General features: G+C 42.9%; 5 protein-coding genes across 5 annotated transcripts; 4 read left to right on the top strand and 1 right to left on the bottom strand.

Annotated features, from left to right (window-relative positions):
• Positions 1–15: 15 nt before the first annotated feature.
• LOC133844805 (kinesin-like protein Klp61F) lies at positions 16–5,048 on the bottom strand. Its single transcript, XM_062279068.1, has 6 exons — positions 4,575–5,048; positions 4,214–4,514; positions 2,748–4,080; positions 693–1,891; positions 369–632; positions 16–296 (listed from the first exon to the last, which is right to left on the bottom strand). Exons 1-6 carry the CDS (start codon positions 4,658–4,660, stop codon positions 273–275), a joined length of 3,207 nt encoding a protein of 1,068 aa, XP_062135052.1. The 5' UTR covers positions 4,661–5,048; the 3' UTR covers positions 16–272.
• Positions 5,049–5,229: 181 nt separating this feature from the next.
• Positions 5,230–7,540, top strand: LOC133844807 (phosphatidylinositol-3-phosphatase SAC1). Its single transcript, XM_062279070.1, has 2 exons — positions 5,230–5,532; positions 5,608–7,540. The coding sequence occupies exon 2, from the start codon at positions 5,631–5,633 to the stop codon at positions 7,395–7,397; it is 1,767 nt and encodes a 588-aa protein (XP_062135054.1). The 5' UTR covers positions 5,230–5,532; positions 5,608–5,630; the 3' UTR covers positions 7,398–7,540.
• Positions 7,541–8,849: 1,309 nt separating this feature from the next.
• On the top strand, positions 8,850–10,930 carry LOC133844808 (uncharacterized). Its single transcript, XM_062279071.1, has 4 exons — positions 8,850–9,911; positions 9,964–10,287; positions 10,344–10,524; positions 10,589–10,930. Exons 1-3 carry the CDS (start codon positions 8,978–8,980, stop codon positions 10,406–10,408), a joined length of 1,323 nt encoding a protein of 440 aa, XP_062135055.1. The 5' UTR covers positions 8,850–8,977; the 3' UTR covers positions 10,409–10,524; positions 10,589–10,930.
• A 196-nt stretch (positions 10,931–11,126) lies between these two features.
• Positions 11,127–12,311, top strand: LOC133844810 (uncharacterized). The gene is made up of 2 exons (XM_062279074.1): positions 11,127–12,010; positions 12,069–12,311. The coding sequence occupies exons 1-2, from the start codon at positions 11,245–11,247 to the stop codon at positions 12,155–12,157; spliced, it is 855 nt and encodes a 284-aa protein (XP_062135058.1). The 5' UTR covers positions 11,127–11,244; the 3' UTR covers positions 12,158–12,311.
• A 137-nt stretch (positions 12,312–12,448) lies between these two features.
• On the top strand, positions 12,449–14,590 carry LOC133844809 (uncharacterized). Its single transcript, XM_062279072.1, has 4 exons — positions 12,449–12,588; positions 12,791–13,035; positions 13,089–13,765; positions 14,071–14,590. The coding sequence occupies exons 2-4, from the start codon at positions 12,936–12,938 to the stop codon at positions 14,338–14,340; spliced, it is 1,047 nt and encodes a 348-aa protein (XP_062135056.1). The 5' UTR covers positions 12,449–12,588; positions 12,791–12,935; the 3' UTR covers positions 14,341–14,590.
• The last annotated feature ends 1,012 nt before the right edge of the window (positions 14,591–15,602 follow it).

The following is a 15,602-nucleotide window of genomic DNA, read 5'->3' as shown; positions in this document are numbered from 1 at the left end:
ACATCAAGTGTGCTATTTATATAGGGAATACATTTAATCTTTATTCAACAAGAGAGCTGCAAGTCATCACTTTTCACTGTACTTGGTGCAGAAATGTTTTGTTTACTTCATGTGTAAATTGTAATAAGAAAGAATCGATAATGAAATTGAAATCTCAAGTGAAATGATAAATTATGAATAATGAATAAAAATAGAAAGGAACCGTGCAAATTATATAGACAAGAAGTGTTCCAATTAACGCCTTAAATGTTTAAATGTTTATTACTGCCATCTCAGGCCACATTCTCTTTGTTGTGCTGCAAGTGAAAGAAAGATATCAAATATGTTAATAATTGTTCGTCTGGTTAGCAGCTCAGTGATTGACTTACCCTATTAAAGGCAGGTGAACCAATTGGCGAGTTGCGTGGCGAATTACGCGGCGAATACTTGCTGGGAGTGAGGGAGCGTGACAAGGAGCTGTTTCTTTGTCCATTCGCAAATGGCTTCAGAGTGTTGGAGCTGCGGCCGTTGCCCGAGCTGCGTTTATTGATAATGCCAGCATTGTCCACGGGATCAATGGGCGTGGAGTTCATGATGGTCTCCGTTTCAGACAGTTCTTGAACCGACTGCAGTGATTCCTCTGGTTCGCTGCACTGCAAAGTTAAATTAAGATTAGTCAAGTCTAACTTAAAATATTCGACTTCACAACTCACCTCATCAATGGTGGCTGTGGTATCCAGATCAGACCAGTCCTGCTCCTGTCGATAACGACGCACAATATCCTGATGCGGCGACGTGGCCACCAACGTGCGTGGATAGACAAAGTCACGCTTCGAGGGCGTCGCACCAGTTGGCGCATACGTTTTTAGTTCGCTCTGATGGAAGTGAGAGACACTCTCGTGGCAAGTCTGCAGCTGTTGACGCTGCACGGTGGCATGCTGGTTCATTTGTTTGGCCAGCTCTTCGATGAGCTCGCCGGTGATGGCGGCATGGCCAATGCCCAACTCCACATCTGTAGTCATTATCTGATGTATCTGCTCGGTGGCCAGTTTCAGTTGCTTCTGTTGTTCCTCACGCAGTTGTTTCGCTTGCTCCTCGTTGTCGCCGCACAATTGACGCAGCTGCTGCTGCTGGGCACGCACCATTTGCATGCTGGACTCGGCCTGCTTATCGCTGGCTTTGCACAGATTATCCAGCTGCACGTGAAGCGTGGAACACTTCGACACGCCATGATCCACAATCAGTGTAGCTGCTTGCAATTGACTGCAGAGCTCATCGCGTGCCGCTTGAGCGGCAACTGTGCTCTGTGTGCCATAAGCAAGCACGCTGTTGCCGGTAAGTTGAGCCTGCTCATTGATCGCCACATGGCTGCGCTTTAGCTGGCCAACGCGTGTGCTCATGCTGCCCGTGTTCTTGGCACGCTGCTGCTGCAGCTGCTCGAGTTGTTGGAACAACGCCTGCTCCTGCTGTGCCAGCTGCTCCTCGTAGGCCAGCTCCGCTTGCAGCTGCTGCAGTTGTTCTGCATCGGGTGCACTCAATGTGGTCAGCTGATTGAGCTGCTGCTGCACTTGCTCCACATGCTGTTGCACCGCCTTCGCATTGCGTTCGATGATGGGTGCAAAGCCATCACGCATATTATCGAGTGCTTCTCTGTGTCGCATATTGTTCGCCTCCAATTCCTGCAGATTCGCCAGCATGTCTTGGCTCAGTTGTGTGCGTCGATGCTCCATGTGCTCCAACAGTTGGGCCAACAACGCCTGGCTCTGGGCATCGCCATTGCTGGCCACAGCGCTCACAAACTTCGCCTGCAGCTGGCCATGTGCGGCCAAGGATTCGCAGCAAATGTCGCGCAAGTTGTTGATGCTCTTTGTAGCATTCGCCACCAGACGCTGATGCACGCTGGTGCAGTTGGCTGTAGGGAGAAAGAATTTTGTAGGAATTCATTATTTAAAACAGTCATACTGCTAACAAATTTGAAATTTAATTAATAAATACGTCACTTTACAATTAAAATGTAAAAATGAGAAATTTGAACTTTAAATTAAAATTTTGAATTCTAAATCAAACAAAAAAAAAATAACGAAATTAAGTATGATCCACTTATTGTAATTTGATATACTATAAATTAGTATTACAAAATTATAAAAATAATAAAATGGGGAGAATTCGAAATTATCGAGGTCATTCCAAAGTTCCATATAACTAAAAAAAATCGAATGAAAATAAAATTTGACTTGTGCAAGTATATTTTAGTAAGCCCAGAACATGCTACGAGACAAATCAAAAGGAAGAAACAAGTAAGAAAAAAGAAGGTACAGCCGATAGTCCTCGACTGTGAAATACCCGATACCCATTTTGAATAAAATCAAAACAATGGGGTATTAATTTTAAATTATACCATATATAAAGTATACCATATTAATACCATAGTATATTGACATACTAATGCACTCAAAATATACCAGATTGTCAGCCAAGGAACTAGTAAGTACGCGTTTTTGTCCATACAAAAGAATTTCATTAATAACTACAATTTTATGACCAACATTTATTACAATTGTAATTGCTATAAGGTTATAACGAAAACGCTATATGCTTTGCTGCTTCAATATTAAATTAAAGGCATCATTATGATCATATCCTATGCATGATATCACATCATCATCATATCCTAACTTGATTTTCTAAATTATGCCAAATGAAATGAACCGACAACTTTATTAGGTACTGAGGCTCTAAATAGTTCTATTTAGAAGTAATTGACTTACCCAACTCCTCGGTCAGCTGCTGTGTTGAGCCCGCATGCTGCTCCTGGTACTGTGCCAAGCTGCCATCAAGCATGCCCAGATTTTCCCTCATGCGTTCCGCAAACTGTGCGCATGTGTTGCGTATCATATCATCCACCTGACGACGTCGCTCAATTGTGCCATGCAGCTGCTGTGTATCGGCGGTAGCCAAATCGGCTGCAGCGAGTATTTGATTCGCCTGTGTGGTCAACTGTTCCTCGGTCTTGACATGCGACTCCACCAGCTGTTTCTTCTCTTTGTAGCGACGCTTTGTTTTGCTGAGCACCTTCTTGGTGAGCAGCAGAGATCCTTTCGTTTCACTCAGATTCTGCTCTGTGCGACTGAGCTTCTGTGTCTTCTTCACCAGACTCATGCTGACCTCGTTAAAGATCTTCTCTTTGTTCTGCAGCTCATCCTTCAGTGCCTTGAGTAGAAGCATTTTTTCATTGAGCTCACGCGTCTGTGAGTCCATTTTGAGCATCATTTCGCCATAGGTATCCTCGGCCAAATAGATTCCATTCTTGTCGCGTGCTGCCATCAGATCACGCTTCAGTTTATCAATCTCATCGGTGTACTCCTTGAGTACCGTTTTCTTGGTGAGCTTCTGATTGACTTCGGGTTTATTTTGTATATTCTTGGCACGATGCGCATACTCCAGCGTGCTCAGCGTCTCCTCAATGTCTTTGTGTCCTGGCGAGATGGTGGCAATAATCGATGTCTTGGTGCGTCCACCGAGAGATTCCTGCAGCAGGCGCGTTAGTTTAGACTCGCGATACGGCACATGAGGAGCACGATCCACTAGAGCAGTGATCACACGTCCCAAAGTCAACAAACTCTGATTGATATTAACAGTTTCCCTCACACGAATTCCTTTTTCATTGCCCGCCTTCGAGACATTCTCACTGCCGGCCAAATCGACCAGATTCAGTTTGCCAATCTTGAGCATCTCCTCGCCATCGATGCCATTCTCGCGTATGTGCACCACAATAGAGAAAACGGTGTGTGAACGCGAAGATTGCGCATTCATCAGAGTTGTGGCTGTCTTGCGACGCTCTTTGCCCTTCTCCAGCAGCTTGTAGACATCGTCCTTGCTATGCACGGGTATCTCCTCGAGTCCCTGTATGATCACAGAACCTTTCTTCGAGCTGTCGTCAAAGATTCGAATCTTGACATTGTCATCGGTGGAAAGCAGATCGCACAGTTCCTCGTTGTACAGTTCCAAGTAAGAGATACGCATAGTATACTCCAATTCCATCATGCGTAGCTCATCGAAGAGATGGCTCAAAGCGCGCGGTATAATGCCAATGTCCGAGTCCTAAGAAACAGCAATTAATTAGGGATTATAACATCAGAATTCTTAGAATTCAACGAGGTCAGCGACACAGTCATAAAACTGGTTTTGCTGCCCGCAAATTCAATTCTAATGCCTGCACAACTGTACTACTCACATCTTCCCAGGATGACTTCAACTCGGCACACTCGTTGCCCACCATGGTGTGGGTTTTACCAGTGCCCGTTTGTCCATAGGCGAACACCGTGCAATTGTATCCAGCGAGCACTTCCTCAATAAGAGGCGCCACTACAGTGCTGTACACATCACACTGTCGTGAATCTGGACCAAAGGTACGATCGAAAGTGAACTTCTTCGTCAGTTTCGAGTCCACAGTGTGCCGTGTCACAATCTCCTTGGGCGGTTGCACATCGACAACTTCCGCCGAACGTATACAACGTTCACGTGAGTTCAATGGTCTGTTGTATGGACAGCATATTAGCTTATAGTTAAAGGTAAACCATTATCACTCGACTCACCTTACGCGCACATAGACCTGAATGTTTTGATTCGATTTGCGCGCTGGCTGCTGACGCGAGCCATTCGCACCCGATGTTATGTCCATGTCCCGAAAAGACGCCAACTTGAAATAACTGTGCTTCTGCTATTCACTTGATTGTGTGCGTGCGTACTTCACTTTAATTGCGCTTGCAATGTATCACGAGTTGTACTCTTGATCGTTTATATTGTGCGGACTCTACTATATGTATAGTTTTCATATAATTAGTCAAATTCCTTAATGAATTTGTATATATCACAAGCTGCTGCGGTGTTGCGTCGTCCGTTCGATTTTGAAATGACGCGAAAAATGTTCTTGCGCTGCTAAGCGTATGTACACACTGAAAGCGCAATTTCACTGCAAACATGTACACACTGTTTTATCAGTAGCTACCACGAAAGTGCAATAGATGGCGGTAGTACTCAAATGCGTCCTACATGTAGAAAAAGTGATGAAAACATTTTATATAACAAATACATAAATTATAAATTAAAAAAGGAAAAAATGTCTTAGCCTTCCTCAATTTGGTTTTTTAAGTACAGAAAGATGTACAAATCAAAAATACCATCCGACCATATAGCCTCCTCCATTGTATATTTGGTGTTAAAATTAGTATATTTTTGAAAATTGCGCTGCGGTCACGCTGTTGTGTGTGCCTTCGTCACCTCGTTTGGGTGTTTTTCGGCTCTTTTAATTTATTAAAACTTGCTATGTTGCTTGTGTTGCATGAGTTTTAACAGCGCCAACAAAATTCTAAACCTAATTGAACTGGCGGCCACGACAACGCACACAAGGTGAGCGCGAGCGCTGTAAAAACAACATAGGAAAAAAAAAATTGCACTTAGCACCGGTGCTTCTGCTAAGTGTCTGTGCGTTCGTGTGTGTGCGTGTGTGTGTTGCGTGTGAGCGCCGTCATCAGTGGGAACTATTGATAAAAAGTAAGTACTTGAAAAAAAAACGATAAAACCACCCCAACAACTGTTACAATTTAATTTGATTTCGCTGCCTTGCAGGTGATACTAGCTCGACCGCCAAGATGGATGCGGAAAACGATGTGTACGATGACATGAATCTGTATATAACGCAGGAGAATTTCATTGTCGAACCCAATGGGCAGAATGAACTATTGATTATTGGCCGATTGGACAAGGTGACGCGAGTGCAGGCCAAGAGCACACAGCTCACAAATCTTCGGCCAACACGGCGCATCTGCGGCATACTGGGCACCATTCATCTGCTGAGCTGTGACTATCTGCTGGTGGCCACGCATCGCATCTTCGTGGGCGTCATCAACAATTCCATCGTTTGGCGTCTCGCTGGCTATGATATTATACCCTACATTCCCAATGCCATTCAACGCTCCGAGAACGAGGCATACTTGAGCATGTTGCGCAAGACGCTGGACACCAAATTCTACTATTTCTCCTATCGCTATGATTTAACGCAATCGCTGCAGCGACAGCACGACTTCAGCGCCAAGACAAGAGATCAAGGTCTGTTGCAGCGTGCCGATAAACGCTTCGTGTGGAACAACCATGTGTTGCAGCAGTTCCGTTGCGATAAGATGGAACGCTTCCAACTTCCATTGGTGCTGGGCTTCGTGTCCATCAACCAGGTGCAGATCAATGGTCAGACCTTCTTCTGGAGCATTATAACACGACGGTCGGTGGAGCGAGCGGGCACCCGACTCTTCTGTCGCGGCGCCAACGATTTGGGACATGTGGCCAACTTTGTGGAGACGGAGCAACTTGTGGAATTCAATGGCCAGCACACCAGTTTTGTGCAGACCCGCGGTAGCATGCCGTTCCACTGGTTGCAGCTGCCCAATCTGCGTTACAAGCCCAGACCGCGTCTGGTGCCCGGCAAGGATCATCTGGCTGCATGTGCGGCGCACTTCAACGCCCAGCTGCAGATCTATGGCCAGCAGGTGGCTATCAATTTGGTGGATCAAAAGGGTGCTGAGGGAGAACTGGAGTCGACCTATGCGCGCCTGGTGCGTGAATTGGGCAATCCGTCGGTGCGTTACGAGGCCTTCGACTTCCATTACGAGTGCCGCAAGATGCGCTGGGATCGCCTCAATATATTGATCGATAGACTGGCCCATGAGCAGGAGGACTTTGGTTTCTATCACGCCTTCGACAATGGCAATCTGGTGTCCACGCAGACGGGCGTCTTCCGCACCAACTGCATCGATTGCCTCGATCGCACCAATGTGGTGCAGAGCATGCTCGCTCGTCACTCATTAACGGCTGTGCTGCAAAAGCTGGGCGTGCTCCATGTGGGCCAACGTGTGGAGCAGGCGTCCAGCGTGTTTGAGTCGATTTTCAAGGGCGTCTGGGCGGACAATGCGGATCTAGTCTCGCTGCAATATTCCGGCACTGGAGCACTTAAAACGGACTACACACGCACTGGCAAACGCACCAAGACGGGTGCTCTGAACGATGGCAAGAACTCGATGATTCGTTACTATCTGAACAACTTTGCGGATGGCGTGCGTCAGGATGGCATTGATCTGTTCTTGGGCAACTATGTGATCAACGAGAACGAAGGCAGTCTGCTGCCATCGCCACTCGTCGCGCAACGTGGCTGGCGTTACTTTGCCTTCCCCGCCGTGTTGCTGATCGCCGTCGCCATGTTCATTATCACCATGACATATCCGGCCGAATTTAATACGGAGAACTTGCTATTTATGCTCTTCTGGGGAGCCATGATTGCGGTCAGCGCCACGGGAATATTGCACTATGGCATCGAGTTTGTGCAATGGCCTCGGCTTTTTCCGCCCATATCGTTTCAGCCCGCCTGACGTTAATATCGTTTAGGATCGATTACACACGGTTAATAAATTGCTAGAAAGAGAGAGAGTGAAAACGAACAACTAAAAACCAACACATAATGTACTGTATATTCAACGAAATTCCTGTATAAAATGCTTATTTCTCCCGATTACGTTTATTGTGTTCAACACATTTATTTGTACTTCCTTCCCCCCGTTTTACCCGCCCCGAACCGAACACAATCCCCACTAATTGTAGCTAATATGCAGCTGACAAACTAATATTGTATGTCTTATATGTAATATGCATAAGTACAAACGACTTACGCGAGCTTCTTGCTGGGCTGACGAAGAAGATCTTCGCAGTCTCAATGCAACGCCACTTACAAATTACAATTGAAGGTAGCTCAAAGAATCATTTTGTAGAACAATTTCCAAAGTTAAATAAAAAATAATGGATTTTACGCATTGCTAGAAAATTAAAGCTACGGAATGTTTTATTAATTATTCTTTAAACATGAATCAGTATTTATAGCATAAATTTAACAGGAACAAACTAAACTTATTTTTATTTAACATACCATATTCGCAGTAGCTTTCATGAGTAATAGGTTCTAAGGCATTTGACCTTTGCTAATGCAAATTAGAACTTGACAATATAAACAATTTTAATATACAACGAAAGTGAATATTCGTGTTTATGTGAATAGCATAAGTATGGAGTGGTTGATCTACAAAACGAAAAAAAGAAGATTGTGCGCGTATTTGCCTTAAAATAAGTTAAACAATATGCACAGCAGGGATTCTTTGTTGAAATAATTTAAAATTATTTGTTGTTAATTTATTCTACACAATTAAAAATTGTTTTTCGCCGAAAAATATGAACCTTTAACCGTTAGTTGTTTATTTATTTATTATCAGTTATATTATTATACCCTTGATTTTTTGTGCATACAATAATAATTGTAGTCTTGATGATTCCTGAAAATTTGGTTTCGTTCAGACAAAAATATTATAAGTTATAAAAAAAACTTTTGTTTGGGGAAAATTCTAATTACTACGGATCTTAGTTGCGTTGGGTGAGAGTCTGGTTTATTTTGTACTCTGTGGTATATTTTGAATGTAATACTATGTCAATATACCAAATGTAGCATTTAAATGCAGTATTATATCAATATACTTTATGTTGCATTTGGTATATTTTCAGTATTTTTGCGGTATATTAATGTGGTATGTTTTAAAATGAATACCGCACTGTTTTGCTTTTATTCACAATAATATAGACAGTATCTCACAGTCGAGCATACTCGACTGTAGCTTTCTTACTTTTTTTTATCAGTTGGTATGATATCAAATGCATTATTTTTTACCACACCCTTAATCATTAATCAACGTAACTTTATTTTCTAGTCAATGATATCAGAGAACACATTCCTTAAGTAGGCATTGGCATTTTAAAAGGTTGAAATAAGCATATGAGACATCACATTTCAGTTTCTTTCCTCGGCCAAAATTACAACTTGAAATTTTTAGTTACAAAATTTAGATTTTATTCTCCATTCATTCACATCGCACCCGAAAAGTCGTTCGCCAAAAACAATTCCGTCGCCATGGACCGAGGCTTGATCTTCATGTTGGATTTCGTGATCGATGATCTGCTGATCACGCGACAGAATCTATGCGCCCCCGAGGAATATCCCACCTGTGTGGAGTTCACCTTTCGCTCCAGCGTTTTCGTCAGCATCTGTGATCGCGAATACGGCAGCTGTGTGAATCCCAAGCAACCGAAGTGCTGCAAGTGTTGCATCTTTGCGCTGGATTCACCGGTCACCGACAAGGATCGCCTGCTGATCCATGTCTATAAGAAGCGCACGATGCGCTGCAAGTTCCTGATTGGCTTAACCGAGTTGCCGATGAAGCCGATCTTTGATCGTGTCAGGGAATCGTTTGACATCGAGAATCCCAATTGGGAGAAAATCTGGCAGGATCAGCTCGATAAGCTGCCCAAAATGAAGGGCCAAAACAAGGTCTCGCTGGATAATTGTGCCTGCTATGATCCCGGCTTTGAGCGACGCGAGCAACTTTGTCCCACTGCCGAGACAACGAAGCGTCTGTTGCCACTCTTCAATCTCTGCAAGCAACAGACTGGCAACATGGTCCTGGTCATGCGACTGCTCTGCAATGGCCCAGCAATTGTCTCGACATTCGCACTCGGTCAGTCGGTTTGCTCTCGCAATCCCAAGTGCCCGGATCCATGCTGTCCGCCCCCATGCTGTCCATCATGTCCACCACAGCCTTGTCCGTCGTGTGGCAAGATGAAGCCACCTTGTCCCGAAGATCCGTGCTGTGCCAGCGCCACAGGCGGTCCCATGGACACGGGCAAGAAGTGTGGCAGCAAGTGTCCGCCGTGTCCGCCGCCGGTGTGTACAATGCCCGATCCTTGTGCCAAGGAGGATGACAGCCCCAAGAAGTGTTTGCGCTACTTTGCCTGCAATCTTGACAAAATGTGTCCCTGCGACTATTGCGAGGATGAATTCGATCGAGGTAAGATAACCGAGAGATTGCTCAATTAGTTTCGTATTTATCCCTCCTTCAGAGTGCCCCACGGTGCCCACGAAGCGCTGCAAATCGGTCATCGAGCAGCGTCTGCAGCCCTGCGGTCCTTGTGGCGGCGTTCCTGCCCATCCACGCTGGGTGCAGGTCCAGAAGGCCAAGGAGGCGGAGGAAGCGCGCGTCGAGAAGAAGCAGCAGGAGAAGGAGAAAAAGAAGAAAGAGAAGGCTGGCAAGGATAAACGTCAGGCTGGCGGCGGCGGCGTATTCTGCGAATCAACCGATCTAAGCCCAGGCAATGCCTGCGGTTGCCCTCCGGCAGATCCGTGTGCCCACTGTTGTCCCGAATACGCCAGCTGCTGTGATCTAGGTGAGCTAGTTGAATATTAATTTTCTGTTGAATCTCTATATTTCATTCACTTGCAGCACGCAATCGAGCCATGCGAAAACTGCGACACTTGCTGGTCAAATACAACATTCAAGTGGATTAGTATGAGAAGCCTTTAACACGAACTGATAACGCATATCCGAGTGTCCTAAAGGGAAAGAATCACATCCATATAAACTATGCTCAAAATCGGCCAATCTTTATTGAAGTGATTAAAAGGTAGTTATAATCATAAAAGTTGTATTCTTTACTTATTATATTTCTTTTTCTGAACTTTTCTTAGTGATCGACGATTGTGTGACGAGTGTGAAGAGTGTTGTCGTTGGCTAAATAAAAAAAACCTAAAAAAAGGAAGAAAAAGCCAATGCTTAAGCGTCTGCAGTCTGTGTTTTGATTGAGCAACATGTTCAGATTCCGCCACGATTGAAGAGGATCAAAATATTTGGGCAAGGGAACCAGACTTTGTAGAGGGGAGGAATCCGATCGAAGTTGTGAATATTGTCCTTCTGGAGGATTGCGATTTCAATAAAAAAAAAACTAACTCCACAAATTGGCCAACTAAACTGCATTTGTCAATTCTTTTTAGCTAGCAATTTTCAAACTATTAATTCGACACGCTTCTCACTTTCACAAAAATAGCTGTCAATCCCGAATTAAACAATTTTAAGATTTTTTACCAATAAAATTTTAAATGTGTGAACCTTAAATCTAATTAGTTTACTTTAATGTTGTGTCAACGTTGCGTATGATGAATTTATTGAAATAGTTTCTATAGTCTCAGGAGGCGACTCAACTTTATAGCTCAACTTTTTTAAAATATATCCTCATATTCAGATTGTCCACTCAAAAAAATACAGATAAATTTCAGTTTAATTTTTCAAAATTTGAAAAATATTTAGGCCCCGTATTAAAGTTAAAAGTTGAGCTGCGTTGATCATAATGGCTGTTGTTCCACACTTGATTTATATGTTTGAATTTGTGATTGATGATCTTGTGATCACTCTCCAAAACTATTGTGCCCCGGACGAATATCCGATTTGTGTGGAAATCAGCTTCCGCAATTGCGTCTATGTGATTGTTTGTGATCGTGATTCTGGCAACTGTGTCGATCCCTGTCGTCCCAAGACTGGCAAACGCTGCCTTTTCCCTCTGACATCGCCGGTCACGGAGGAGGATCGATTGCACATTCATGTCTACAAGCGACGATCAAATTGTTGCAAATTCTTGCTTGGTCTGTCAGAGATTTCCATACATACGCTATTCAAACGCGTTGATAAAGCATTCGAAGCTCAGAATGACGGTTGGTTACAACGCTGGATGGATCAGCTGGCAGATTTGCCCAGGATGAAAGATCCAGCCAGCAATGTGATGGACAGATGTGATTGCTTTGACTCTAAATACGAACGTCGCGAACAATTGTGTCCCGTCTCGTCGGTTATCAAACAATTGGTTCCCATATTCAATCTCTGCAGTCGGCAAACGGGCAACATTGTGCTGATCATTCGTCTGGCCTGTCATGGGCCAACCATCACATCTGTCTATTTCAGACGCGAAGATGGAAAAACTGAAGCAATGGCAGGTTCCAAGCAGCCAGAGATCTGTCCGTCCTCTGAGGCAGAAGAGCCACGAAAGTGTCATAGATCATTTGCCTGCAACCGTGATAAGCAGTGTCCATGTAACATTTGTGTGGATGAGTGCGGTCGCAGTACGTAGAATTAAAAATACCTACGTTAGTCATATTAATTAGTTCTCCTCTAACACAGAGTGCCCTAAAGCGAAGCAAAAGAAAAGCAAAAAACACGCCAAGAAGCACTGTCCTCCGAAAGTGGAAGAGGAAAATATAGCGATGTGAGTCACTCCAGACTGTGTTGTTGGCTGAAGTAAATAAAATGTAAAAATGTGAAAAAAATGTAAAAAAAATAATGTATTAACAACAGGAATGCAACTTAAGAAAGCAGTTCCTTAACCAAAATATCAATTAAAAACTGTTTTTAAAGAAGCAGAAATTCTCATCTTTTATTTCCCTGTGAATGTTTGCCAGTTACAATTCAAGCAAGGATCGCTAGGTCACACTTCTTATCGATTCACTTGCATTCTCTTCGATAATCGATAACTGCTATCGACAAGCGTCTCATCAACGCAAGCCATTCGCTTGGGCGCCATTTTGAAAGTGTTTTGTTGAAAAGTTAGAAGCAAAGCAGTCCTTGCCTGTATATCAATACGAATAAAAATCAAAATTTTAGTTATTTCAACGCTTCAACAGTCAGAACAAAATTTACTAGGGTAAAAGTTATTTTATTCTCATTATTCTCGTTTATACATTTACACGCAACACATTTAAATTCTTACACTAATTTAAATTGTTCTTAGTTGCTTTTGGTAAACCAAACAATTGCTGAATAAGAGCATAGCTATCCATTAACACAGCTATTAGTTGTTACCAAACAAGTTCTTTTCATTCATTAACTCTGAATTGTTTTCGCAGCAAGCAAAACGAGATACACGGAAATTGCGCCATTTACTGGCCAAGTGCAATATCCAAATTGACTAATTCTCAATCCATATCCAAATTATATTTGAGCTCTTAAACGACCACTTTGTAACACACACGCACATTCAATCAAACCAATATGGCTAAGAAGAAGAAGGGAAAGAAGGGCAAGAAAGGCAAGAAGGATCCATGTGCCATCAATATCACGGATCAAATGTTAAAGCCCATGATGCCAACAAGTGAGTAGCATAAGAATCTACGATTCATTCACTCAACTTATTCAATAATTTAGTGGACGAATGCGACGAGTGTTGTCAGTGCCAATGCGAATGCGATTGCAGTCCAGAGATCCAGCCATGTTTCATTCAGCCAACACGTCCCGATCCGGGTCCAGAAGCCTACGATGAGTTCGAGGCCTGCCTCAATGGCAGCGGTCTGACCATACGAGTCTTGAAGAACACCCACAAGGTGGAGAGCGTCAACGATGGTTCACAGAATCCAAACTTGGGCCCCGACGATGATCCCGTCTACAAGAACAGCATCGATGATTGTCCCTCCCAGAATTGCCTCAACGATCTGCTGCAACGCAGCGACTTTGCCCGCAAACACATTCAGCGACGCACCTGCGGCAGCATTGTGAATCATCCCAAGATACCCAAGATTCGTGCCAATATCAAGTATTCGGGCAACGATGCCTGCGATGCTGATGATTACTATGTGCCCTTCTCCAAGATAAAAGAGGCATGCGATAATGCCGATGCCAAGGTCGATTGCTATCGATCGCAGGTCTGTGATCGCAACGAAGCCAAAGTCGATTGCTATCGTCGGCGTCTATGCGGTGGCGGTGCTCCAGTGATTCCGGCTGTGCCACCTTCGAATCAACGCAGCTGTTGCATGCAGGTGGAGGCGAAGGACATTAAGGATACGATGAAGGGTGTCAACTTAGATACGCGAAAGAAGGGCATCGAGGTGAGTTAAAATGCAATTATTCACAACTGTCTGGCTGCAATTGCCAAATGTGGCACAGTTTTGTGGCACGTTTAGGAATGCGGAATTGTAGTTAAACGGTCCATGACTTGGCCCACAGACAATGTGTGCTGCGGTGCATTTGTGGTTGCTGCAAGTCTCTGTTGTCTTGCCTTGTGTTGCATAACCACACATATGCACCAATTGCGGCAACAAATGTGTGGCAACCGCAATTCGTATTCGTATGCGATTCGTATTCGTATTCGTATTTTCGCTTTCTACCACATTTGCCATTTATGCATTCGCAGGTCTGTTACAAAACGTGCGACGAAACGGACAGCGATGTGTTCCTCGTCAAGCTGGGCAGCAAGTCGAAGTCCCAGCACAAGAAGAACACCATCGAGATCGAGCTGCGCACACCCAAGCAACCGGTGACGCTCCCCATGAGTAAGGTGACCACCGAGACTTATGTGACCGAAGCTCTGCTCGATGCCGCCAAAGGCAAGGGCAAAGGCAAAGGCAAAGGCAAAAAGGGGGGCAAGGGAAAGGGCAAAGGCAAGGGCAAAAAGAAGAAGTAATTATTGATGAGGAATTGTTCCAAAGCAGATATATTTTCTGCGTCAGTCTATATATCATATACATACATACAATCTGTATATATATCTTGCCTCTTGACGTGTCACAACAAATACTTTACAACATGGATTCAAAATTTTTTTGGTCACAACTTAGTAGTTACAACGCAATTCAAAACATTTTAACACCGATTAATTATTCAAAAATACATATTTTGGACAAGAATAAAAATTTATATTTTAAAACTGAAAAGGTGGAATATTATTTTTAAATTAGCTAGTTATTTTTGATGAATGATGAAGGCAAGTATTCATGAATTTGATACAAATTATCTATTTAGATTTGAAGTATTAAGATGTTGGATTCACATATTAAGATGTTGGCATAAAATTAAAGCAATTGATATGTATTAAAAGAAGCATAGTTTCAAAGTCGCGATTTTTGGTACATACAGTAAAAGCTATAGTCTTTATAATACCTAGAAAAATTTAAGAATTTATTTAAGAAACTGCTTTGGCTGTTTATTTTAGTAGTTTTGCGGTATATTATTTTGGTATATTTTAAAATTAATACTCGACTGTAGCCTTCTTACTTGTTAAAATTGAAATTATGAAGACAAGTATTAATAAATTTGTTAGAAAATATCTTATTGGATTACACGTTAAATATAACATTGAGTCTTATACACAAAGTTTATTATTATTGTTTATATTTAAAGACTAGAATGGAACTAAATACTTAAATTGTATAATACATTAGAACGTCTTGGAGTACAAGGTTAATTGTAATTTAAGAAACCTGTCATATTGGTCGTATACTGAATATGATTGATAATTTATATTATATTTTTCTTGGAACTCCAATTTTTTATATTTCGTTTTTCATTGAATATTTTGCAGTGAATTTTACACCACTTCAAGCTTCTTTATTTGCTGAAATAAATATTCTGCTTATTTCAAAATTAATGAATAATAAATATACAATTAAGGAATGCTGTTTCATATACACATATATTGCAGTCGTAATCCGTAAATAAATGTATACAACCCAGTCGGAGATTAGCAACGACTTATGGTATAGTTGGCTTTAGTTTATTGGCTTGAACCTGAGCCTGGTAAAGGGCAAGTGATCATCTGATTACAGACAGGCTGCTATTTTCATGTAACCACTAAACGAGTCAAGATGGGGCAAGAACCGCGCCCCATTCCGCACCTGCTTTGGCTGTGGTATGTAATTAAAAACGACTTGGTTTGGTCCGAAGAAG

This window comes from Drosophila sulfurigaster, chromosome 3, assembly GCF_023558435.1.
Source record: "Drosophila sulfurigaster albostrigata strain 15112-1811.04 chromosome 3, ASM2355843v2, whole genome shotgun sequence".
Classification (NCBI taxonomy): domain Eukaryota; kingdom Metazoa; phylum Arthropoda; class Insecta; order Diptera; family Drosophilidae; genus Drosophila; species Drosophila sulfurigaster.
Note: the sequence above shows the minus strand (reverse complement) of the source record. Positions and strands in the feature narration are given on the sequence as shown.

Bases quoted from the DNA above. Each gene is read 5' to 3' on its own strand.
- LOC133844808 (XM_062279071.1), top strand. From the start codon at position 8,978: ATGGACCGAGGCTTGATCTTCATGTTGGATTTCGTGATCGATGATCTG. The intron at 9,912-9,963 runs GTAAGATAACCG...TCCCTCCTTCAG, and splicing joins CGAGGATGAATTCGATCGAG to AGTGCCCCACGGTGCCCACG. The intron at 10,288-10,343 runs GTGAGCTAGTTG...ATTCACTTGCAG, and splicing joins CGCCAGCTGCTGTGATCTAG to CACGCAATCGAGCCATGCGA.
- LOC133844809 (XM_062279072.1), top strand. From the start codon at position 12,936: ATGGCTAAGAAGAAGAAGGGAAAGAAGGGCAAGAAAGGCAAGAAGGAT. The intron at 13,036-13,088 runs GTGAGTAGCATA...TCAATAATTTAG, and splicing joins AAAGCCCATGATGCCAACAA to TGGACGAATGCGACGAGTGT. The intron at 13,766-14,070 runs GTGAGTTAAAAT...ATGCATTCGCAG, and splicing joins CGCGAAAGAAGGGCATCGAG to GTCTGTTACAAAACGTGCGA.
- LOC133844805 (XM_062279068.1), bottom strand. From the start codon at position 4,660: ATGGACATAACATCGGGTGCGAATGGCTCGCGTCAGCAGCCAGCGCGC. The intron at 4,081-4,213 runs GTGAGTAGTACA...GCTGTTTCTTAG, and splicing joins TGAAGTCATCCTGGGAAGAT to GACTCGGACATTGGCATTAT. The intron at 1,892-2,747 runs GTAAGTCAATTA...TTCTCCCTACAG, and splicing joins GCAGCTGACCGAGGAGTTGG to CCAACTGCACCAGCGTGCAT.
- LOC133844807 (XM_062279070.1), top strand. From the start codon at position 5,631: ATGGATGCGGAAAACGATGTGTACGATGACATGAATCTGTATATAACG.
- LOC133844810 (XM_062279074.1), top strand. From the start codon at position 11,245: ATGGCTGTTGTTCCACACTTGATTTATATGTTTGAATTTGTGATTGAT. The intron at 12,011-12,068 runs GTACGTAGAATT...CCTCTAACACAG, and splicing joins TGTGGATGAGTGCGGTCGCA to AGTGCCCTAAAGCGAAGCAA.